The 10,397-nt window shown below is 42.7% G+C and overlaps 1 protein-coding gene across 1 annotated transcript in view; it reads right to left on the bottom strand.

The window, feature by feature from the left end:
• Positions 1-7,123: 7,123 nt before the first annotated feature.
• The window catches only part of smox (spermine oxidase), a 28,809-nt gene continuing 25,535 nt past the window's right edge, over positions 7,124-10,397 (bottom strand). Inside the window, exon 7 of the mRNA XM_041190349.1 lies at positions 7,124-9,636. Within this exon, the coding sequence (XP_041046283.1) occupies positions 9,484-9,636 (153 nt within the window). The 3' untranslated portion in view covers positions 7,124-9,483. The remainder of the gene's footprint in view (positions 9,637-10,397) is intronic.

Raw genomic sequence — 10,397 nt, 5'->3', positions numbered from 1 at the left:
CCACCACCTGTAAGCACCAGGACTGATCTGACAAAAGCAATGAGGAGATTTAAACCCTGCTGGGTGAGAAAGACTGTTTCCTTAGAGCTGACCAAAATGACCATTCATCTGCTTCGAAGGAAGTTCTTTTCAACATCTGTAAAATCATTCAATCAAAGCTCAGAGAGATGCAAGATGGCTGGCCATACAAAAGGGCAAAAGAAATACAATTGTATACAGACAGTAACAACACTAGATGCTTAAGTGATGTCCTGAAGGCAATCTGTGGTTCACAGCCTTCCAGAAAGTCTTCACCCCTTGATGCTGACAGAACCACACTGATTACAGGCAAGGCCAAAATTCAGGAGCAATGGGCAGAACATTTTAACAATGTCCTGAATAACCCTTCACAAATCAATGATGAGGTAATTGCCCCTTTGCCCCAAACTGAAGCCGGCATGTCACTTGTTGACACCCCCAACAAAACTGAGATCGTGAAAGCAATCGGTCTCCTGTCAAGCAGTAAAGACACCAGGGTCAGATGCAATCCCCGGTGAAATATACAAGTCTGGAGGTACAATATTCATGGACAAACTCACCAAATTATTTCAGGTAATGTGGAACTGGGAAGCTATTCCTCAGGAGTTCAAAGATGCATCAATTGTCCACCTTTAGAAGAGGAAGGGAAATTGTTGAGCTTGTGACAACCATTGGGGAATCCCTCTTCTGTGCTTTGCTAGGAAAATATTTGCAAAAGTCCTGTTAAACTGGTTGACACTACATCTCGAACAGGGGCTCTTACCAAGCAGTCAATGTGGCTTCGGAAAAGGTCATGACACAGTTGACATGGTGTTTGCTGCCGTCAGCTCCAGGAGAATTGCCAAGAGCAGGGATGTAATTATACTCAATGTGTGTTGATTTGCCAAAAGTCTTTGACACAGGTAACAGTTTTTGGCAGGCCCTCACACTGCACGTTGGCCAAGAGCACTTCAACAGTCAGAGCAGGGATCTGAGAAGCCTAAGCCTCTACCTTTACGCAAGCCATTGGGGTTGCACAACAAAGGAGTGGTAGGAAAAGGGAGATAAAAGCTTCATAGTTCAACAAAGATGTCACTGCAAAGGTTCGGCTATTTCATTTCTGTCATCTAGTAGAGAATTTATAAAATGCTTTTCTTTTCACCACCCTCCTGTGCTGATCATTATGAGTTGGTGCTCACTTACTTTTCATTGCTGTTTGATGAATGAGAAGATATGACCACTGCCATTGAGAAGGGCAAGGGCAACAGGCACATGGGAACACCACCACCAGGAACTTCCAGTCCAAGCCACTCACCATCCTGATTTGGAAATATATCAACATTCCTTCACTGTCGCTGGGTCAAAATCCTGGAACTCCCTCCCTAACAGCACTGCGGGTGTACCTACACCACATAGAAATATAGAAACTAAGAGCAGGAGTAGGCCATTCGGCCCTTCAAGCCTGCTCCGCCATTCATTTGGATCATGGCTGATCATCCAACTCAATAGCCTGCTCCCGCTTTCTCCCCATACCCTTTGATCCCTTTCGCACCAAGAACTATATCTAACTCCTTCTTGAAAACATACAATGTTTTGGTCTCAACTACTTTCTATGGTAACAAATTCCACAGGCTCACCACTCTCTGGGTGAAGAAATTTCTCCTCATCTCAGTCCTAAATGGTCTACCCCATATCCTCAGACTGTGATCCCTGGTTCTGGACTCCCCCACCATCAGGAACATCCTTCCTGCATCTACCCTGTCTAGTCCCTCATTCTTCTGAACTCCAGCGAAAATAATCCTAGTCGACTCAATCTCTCCTCAAATGGCAGTCCCGCCATCCCAGGAATCAGTCTGGTAAACCCTCTATAGCAAGAACATCCTTCCTCAGATAAGGAGACCAAAACTGCACACAATATTCCAGTTGTGGTCTCAGCAAGGCCCTGTACAACTGCAGCAAGACATCCCTGTTCCTGGACTCGAATCCTCTGGCTATGAAGGCCAACATACCATTTGCCTTCTTTACTGCCTGCTGCACCTCCATGCTTACCTTCAACAACTGGTGTACAAGGACACCCAGGTCTCATTGCACATTCCCCTCTCTCAATTTATAGCCATTCAGATAATAATCTGCCTTCCTGTTTTTGCTACCAAAATGGATAACATTACATTTATCCACATTATACTGCATCTGCCATGCATTTGCCCACTCAGTCAGCTTGTCCAAATCACACTGAAACATCTCTGCGTCCTCCTCACAGCTCACCCTCCCACCCAGCTTTGTGTCATCTGCAAATTTGGAGATATTACGTTTAGATCCCTCATCTAAATCGTTAATATATATTGTGAATAACTGGGGTCCCAGCACCAATCCCCGCGGTACCCCACTTCTCACTGCCTGCCATTCGGAAAAAGACCCGTTTATTCCCACTCTTTCTTTCCTGTCTGCCAAACAGTTTTCTATCCATCTCAATTCACTACCCCCAATCCCATGCACTTTAATTTTACATGCCAATCTCTTATTTGGGACTTTGTTGAAAGCCTTCTGAAAGTCCAAATAAACCACATTCACTGGCTCCCCCTCATCAACTCTACTAGTTACATCCTTGAAAAATTCCAGTAGATTTGTCAAGCATGATTTCCCTTTCATAAATCCAGTCTGACTCTGTCCGATTCTGCCATGGACTGCAGCGGTTCAAGAAGGCAACTCACCACCACCTTCTCAAGGGCAGTTAGGGATGGGCAATAAATGCTGGCCCAGCCAGTGATGCCTACATCCTGTAACATGAATTATTTAAAAAAATTAATTGTCAGGGACCAATGGAGGGATGTGCAATGTGTAATTAGTTGATTACAGGATTGCTTTGGAGCAATACGATTGGGCAGGGGTGTTGTGGGGGAAGCATGATGGTTGAATGTGATTGTTACATCAGTACCCAGTGGCAGAGCCTAATTCAGCTGTACAGCTTAAAGGAAATTCCTGCAAACCTGAGCAATAATGTGAGCAGCTGTTACGACATTAGAGGCACCATCTTCGTCATATGCCTCTTCTACGTTGGAATTGACCACAATGTATTTGTAAGATTGTTATGTTTTGACTGTGTCTTTAATTTAAGGTAAAATGAAGTGGGGGGGGGGGGGGGGGGGGGGGGTCATGTGACCTGTTCTGAAGTCGGCCTGACAGCAAGCCTGGTTTGATTGTTAGAGATTAAAGGAGGCCCAGATGGTGCAAGGTGTTTCTGCTTGCAGCAGCCTGTGAGTCTCCAAAGTCCCAGGAAAGTGTTGAACATAGGAACATGAGAAACAGGAGCAGGAAGAGTCCATTCCACCCCTTGAGCTTGCTCTACCATTCAAATAGATCATGGCTGATCTTCTACCTCAATGCAATTTTCCTGCACTATCCCCATGTCGCTTGATGTCTTCAATATCCAGAAATCTATTGATCTCTGTCTTGAACATTACACAATGACTAAGTCTCCACAGATCTCTGGGGTAGGCAACTCCAAAGATTCACCACCTTCTGATTGAAGAAATTCCTCCTCATTATGGTCCTAAATGATCTATCCATTATTCTGAGACCGTGTCCCCCTGGTTCTAGAACCCCAGCCAAATGAAACATCCTTTTTGTAGCTATCCTGTTGAGCCCTGTTAGAATTTTGTATGTTTCAATGGGGTCAATTCCACAAGAATGTCAGATCATAAACAGTTTTTCTTTAAACTGTTCATTTAATTTCAAGATGAAGGAGGACTGGGCTCTCAAGAATAGCTAATCTGCATTTCTACCTGGATACAAGGCCCATGTGATTCATGGTGCTATGGTGATGGGCTTTGAGATGGGAAGGGTACAGAAAAAAACATTATGATATTGGGTTACAGGCTTTCCTAAAATATCATTGAATATTACAGAGAGTTTAGTCTGCCAGGGTATGAGGGAAAGAGAGCAGCTAGAAGCTGAAAGTCTGTATGTTTCATCACACCAGAATGTGGGTAGAAGCTTGTGCTCAGATTGAAAAGAACAAATTCATGAGGAGTTAAAACAAAGCTGGAAGATTCACCTAGCTCATGCTAGAGGGAGGGTCTCCAGGAATACTCTCACCAGGAAGGATAGTTCTGAGCTTACAAGTTACCAGGCTGAGAAAGGAAAAGACCAGAAGTAAATCCTTGGGAGCTAAGAGTCATTTTGGATTCATTCTGAGAGAATCGAATGTCTGCTTAAAAGACGGTGTTACATATATCTGTGAAAAATGTTTTTTCAAATGTGTTAAAAGTAAGGCCAGGAGGCCAGGTGGGGTATTCCATTCTGTGGATTAAAATATAAGTTGCCTATAGAGGTAGTGTTCAGTCAATCATGGTCCTGGAGGGGAGTCCCAAATTTTATTATGATCCAGTTAGGGACCAGTAACTTTTGTTATAAAGCAAACAACATTTGAAATCCCAGTTACTTACTAAGAGAAGAAAGCCACAAGATCCCACAATTTAAAAAAAAGAATTTATACTGTACAAAAATCAATAAAACAGTCAACACTATCTACTTTATACTCTAACATCCAGAATTAAATGAGGTAAACATGAATTAACAGGCAAACTCTGGTTGTACATACCACAAACTGCACATTAAATGGCAGGCACAGCCAAGATAGGTCTCCCGAATTTTCTCCCCAACCTACCCAGACGTCAATGATCACTGTGAGCCACAAAATCCTTCAAAGTATTTGTTTTCAGCCTGAGGGATTTCAGTTCATTTCTTTCAAAGGTCTAGCCTCTGATTTCCCTCAAAAGCTGTTCCAATTCAAATTTCCGGCTGCTCACCTCCTCAACCTCTACTCCCGAGGCTATATCCCACTGGATTAATAAGGTCGCATCTAGTTACCACCAATATTCCAGCTCTCTAGATATTCTGAGCAGAACGCCACTGCTCATGGGCTTTCCTTAGCTCTGACTCAGCTTGACAAGAGCTATCACAGTTGTTCACTTCAGTTTCACATTGGCTGATGACTGCCTCGGCCTTGTCTTAAACCCAATCTCCCCAGCACATGAAGCTAGCCACCTTCTGCTGCCTCCTCCAGCTCCAGACTCATCTCCACAACCGCTGCTCTCTACCAGCTACTGTTCCCTCTGCCCAAACTGCTGGTGACCTGTTGATATCTCCCAGCGGGGCTTCACCCATGCTCTGAGGAAGGATCTGATCTACCCGAGCTGGGTACATTCTGTGCCTTAAATATTACAATCTTCAGTCAAAGGTCTCCCCCCACAGGTGCTAACTTATAAAAACACTAGAAAAAAAAAATCCAAAAATATCGACCCCCTCAAACATCCTTTCAGATATTAACTGAGAGTTTGAATTTGTTTTTAAAAGTTGTCAGAGGCCGTAACATGCTGCATAATGTTATGCAGAGTGTAGCACACCACAATCATTCTCGAGGCCTTGGCTGGTGAGTATGGAAGGGCACTGCCAAATCTGTCAAGGCACCTGGGTGAATCTTATGTATTTGCATGAGGGGATCACATGGCTGTCAGTAGCACTGCTGGGCTTCATTGATGGATTCCCTCAATACCATCAACCGAGCTCATGGTGGACATCCTTTGCTTACTTGGGCCCATCCCTTGAGGGTGTTGACAGCTCTGTCAGGGGGTTTGGGACGTCGTAGGATGAAATCATCCCGACAGCTCCCTGGGAATCTGCTGCACATCTGTATAAAACCTTTTCTTAGTTTCCTGGTTGCACACCAGCTGCACATTAATCCAATTAAGTCGATTGCGCAGTGATAAAATCAAATCTGCCGTGGTTAACCAACACTCCAGGATCTGTGCTCAAATTGTCGCATGTGAGAAATCGATGACACCCTGTACTTGTGGGAAGCCAGCCAGGGATGCAAACCTGAGTGGCTGCTAGTGGTTGATCATTCTGACTAGCGTCATCACAGGCATGGGTATTCATTTATCATCACTGGATCAAAATCCTGGCTTTCCTGACCCTAGAGCACAGTGGGACAAGCTTCACCACATCGGCTGCAACAGTTTAAGATGGCAGCTCATCAGCACCTTTGCAAGGGCAATTAGTGATGGGCAATAAATGCTGGTCTTGTCAGCAATACCTAAATCTCATGAAAGAATAACAAAAAGGTGGAGTTGACATAAGTGGCAAGCAATCCATCAGTCACCTGGATTATGTGTAGCTGCTGGAGATCCTTTTCTGTTTTGTAGTTCTATCCATAAAATACCAACCATCTGCTTACCTTTTTCATATCCTCTCTTATCAATGAAGTCATTTCATCCTTAATCACTTAGGTCTCTATCCAGTCTGGCCTATACCATCTTAACCATCTTCTCCACCTTCACTCTTATATTGGTCTAGCACGTCACTAAGTTGCATCAGACATAGGATCACAGCTCTGAAATGGGTCATACGGACTCGAAACGTTAGCTGTTTCTCTCTCCACAGATGCTGCTAGACCTGCTGAGTTTTTCCAGCATTTTCTGTTTTTGTTTTGGATGGGACTACTAGGAATGGACAACGAATGCCAGCCTTACCAGCAGTGCCCACACCTGGGAAAGGAATGGAAAAAGAATTGTGCAGGCTTTGGGGAAGTGTCTTCATAGGGTGTGGGTCACAGAATAGTGCCATATGCTATAAGCCTGCTAACAAACATGCCAGCGACAGAGCAAGCTATATATGGGTTTTCTTTCCATTCATTTTGGTTTTTTTCTTCTAAATCCTTTCCTCTTTCAGCCTTGAAAAAAGGCTATGAATTGGTCAGAATAATTTTTGAATCTTTCGAAAGACCTTCATTGCCCCAGTCTGTTCCCCACCACAAGCAAGTACCACGTGAGCCAGATTCTACCTGGTCATTCAGAGAATAAGGATGTGAATAAGTTGACCTCTGGGAAATTTGAACATTTTTCTGATCTGGATAAACACCAATAGACATGACCCACACAAATTGGGGATAATTACCCCCCAATATGTCTATTTGTGTTGCCTTGGTGCAATTCTTCATTGTATATATATATCTTACCACAGGAAGAAGGGGAGCCAGTTTTAGCAATGTAGACTCAAGAAGCTGGTGCATGGGTGTTGCTTTGTATCCTATACAACAAAAGCTTTAAATAAAAAAGCAAATCACATATTGGAATTCATTTTTTTATTGAGTAGTTGGACCCCACATTATTTGGACTTGTGTGCAATATTTCACATTTCTCAAAAGTTACAATTACATTTGCCATTTGCCTGCCCAATTCCATGATTATCTGCATCTTTAAGCACATTTTTTGCTGCATTCTCTCCATACAACAGAAAGAAAAAACATAATCGTAATGTAAAATGCATGGCAACGAAATCCCTGTAATTAGACAAAGTATAACATTATCAAACTAAAAGTCGCCCAGCAGGTCACAGTAACTCAGGCTTGTAGCCAGTCATTGAATTAATTTTAGATCTGTGCCATGTGCATGTGTCTGCTAAAGATAGTCAATGGTTTCTTAAGTTGGGGCAGAAGGGAAAGAAGAAGAATGCCAGCTTGTACAGTGAAGAAAAAGATTTCATTGAGCGTTACCCCTGTCACTCATTGGTAGAAAATAGGGCTTCCTACAGGCTTCACCCTCTTGCCAAAAAATGCAGGCCGATAGTGATTTGGCAGCCCACTTTATACCATGCACAATGGAAAAGAAAATCGGACATGGTGTAATATGCTATCAGCCCAGTTTATGCTATTGGTGTCAATCAATTTCCCCCTCCACCGAGTCTTAAGTCCTAACCTGAAGTGTTTCTAGTCAAGCAAAGTTTATGGGGCAGTGGTGGTTTGGGGAGAGAAAGGAAAAACTCGCATTTATGCAATGCCTTTCATGACGTTAGGAAGCGCCAACACATTTTACAGCTAATAAAGTTCTTTTTGAAGTGTCATCTGCTTATCTGTAACTTAACTCTATCTTGGCTTCATATCCTTTTACACTCTGACCTAATAAAAATCTTACCAATTTCAGTCTTGAAATTTTCAGTTGATTAGCCTCACCAGTTCTTTGTGGGGGGTGTGATCCAGATATCTAGTCCCCTCTATGTGAAGAAGACCTTCCTGACATCACCCCCGAATGGTCTAGCTCTATTTTAGGATTTTTCCCTGCTTGTTCTGGACTTCCCCATCAGAGGAAATAGATTTTCCTCTATCGATCCCGTTAATCATCTTAAAGAACTCAGTTAGATCACCCCTTACTCTACAGCAGGGAATACAAGCCTATGTCACCTCTCCTCATAATTTAACTTTTTTAGCAGAGTATCATTCTAGTGAATTTACACTACAACCCCGCCAAGGCTTCCTAAGTGTGGTGTCCAGAATTCATGCAGCACTCTTAATGGGATTTAACCAGAGCTTTATATAACTATAAACCCCCTTGAGATAAAGACAAATATTCTTTTATCTTTTAAAATTAATTTTGTACCTGTCACTTAGCTTTTAATGATTTCTGTATGTGAACCCTTAAATCTCTGCTCCACCACAGATCCTAGCTTCTCACTATTTATAAAAAACACTGATTGATCTTTCTTACGAACAAGGTGGATGGTCTCACACTTCATAAATTGAAATGTATCTGCCCCAGTTTTGGCCACTCATTTAAGCTATCAATGTCCCTATGCAATTTCCTGTTTTCATCTACATTATTTACCTCGCTGCCTTGGCGTTATCGACAAACTTATATATACAGCTGTCTATTCCTTCATCTAAGTAATTTACAAATATGGTAAAAAGCTGAGGCCCCAGACCCTGGGAGAGACCACATGTGGTATCTTGCCAATTTGAATACGCCCATTATTCCTACTCCCCTGTTCCTCAAAATAGTGCCATCGGATCTTTCACAGCTACTTGTGCCTCATCTTATCCAAAAGATGACACTTTCAACAATGCAGCATAGCTTGAGTATAGCACTAGAGCATCAGCCTAAATGTTAACTACAAGTCCCTGGAACGGGGCTCAAACCTACAACCATCTAAACCAGAAGCAAGTATGTTACCCCTGAACCACATCTGACACTTAGACAATGTTTTGTTTAATGGCTATAGCATCTAATGCAAGATGCAGTGAAACACAGGTCAGCATTTTGCAGCGAGCCTTTAGGCAGCTACAAAATGGAGGACTTTCTCTCTCAACTTCAGCTCTACAGGTAAGCAATTGAATGTTGAGTTTCCAAACAGCCGCCTCCTCTTCTATTACACCCATCATTTTATTAGATCTATAACTTAATACAAGAAGGCACTTACGATGCAGAAAATCAAAATGAGGTTAGAAATGCATTAGTTTAAAAATTAAAATAGTACAGAAGTGTCAACATTTGCATGGCCAAAGCTTTACCAGAATGCGTTAATCATACATAAATCCACTTGAAAAGGTTCAAACATACCCTTATCAAACAAGATTATAATATTCTACTTTCAGAAATAGCACATTGAACATATTTTTAGTCCAGTCCATACTAGGTCTCACGAGTAAGTGGTTTGTTAGTTATCGAACTCCATGCCCTTGCCTTGGTAGAGGTCTTGATACATTTCTATGAGGCGTGCAGCCTCTCGCTCGCCAGAAAGCAAAGCACCATGGGTAGTTGAGTAGTACTTTCTGTGAGTGGCTTCGCCAGCAAATAAAATCTGCATTGGCTAATAGGAGCAAAAATACTTATTACTAAACTTCCAATCTCTTCTTATTTGCTAAATTTAAAAAATAGTTTCACCATTTCACGAGACAAATGTAGAGAAGTGAACAATTAAGGCACACAGAACACTTACCTTTAATGGTTGAGGTGTAGAATACAAAGGCAGGAAGGTTGTGCAAAAACCCTAGAGAAGCCTCAGCTAGAGTACTGCACCCAGTCCACCACAACACAGGAAGAATATGGTGGCACCGGAAAGGGTACAGAGGAGATTTACGAGAATGTTGACTGGATTGGAGGATTTTAGCCATGAGGAAAGATTGGATTTGTTTTCTTTGGAACAGAAGAGACTGAAAGGAGGTTTAACTGAAGTGAATAAAATTACGAGAGGCCAAGACTGGATGGATGGGAAAGATATATTTCCATTAGCAGAGGGGTCAATGACCAGGTGCATAGATTTGAAGTAATTGGTAGAACGATTAGAGGGGAGATGAGGAGGAAATGTTTTCACTCTGAGGGTGGTGAGAGTCCAAAACTCTGGAGTCAGGCCAACTCCAGATACCTTTAAAAGTGATGGGTGGAGCCCGAATGCAGAAGTCCTGTCCCCATTTCTGACACATCCCATTGTTGCTGGTAAGGGGAAGGGGGCAGGATATGATTCACGCAGGTGGGACACCTGTGGCAGGGCCATTTGAAATTAGTGCTGAGTTCAAACAGACCACTTTTTTGCTGTTTCAAGGGCCTTAACCCACAGGGTGTGGAAGTCAC

Source organism: Carcharodon carcharias, chromosome 1 (assembly GCF_017639515.1).
Source record: "Carcharodon carcharias isolate sCarCar2 chromosome 1, sCarCar2.pri, whole genome shotgun sequence".
Taxonomy (NCBI): Eukaryota; Metazoa; Chordata; class Chondrichthyes; order Lamniformes; family Lamnidae; genus Carcharodon; species Carcharodon carcharias.
This window is presented reverse-complemented; position numbering and strand designations above follow the sequence as displayed.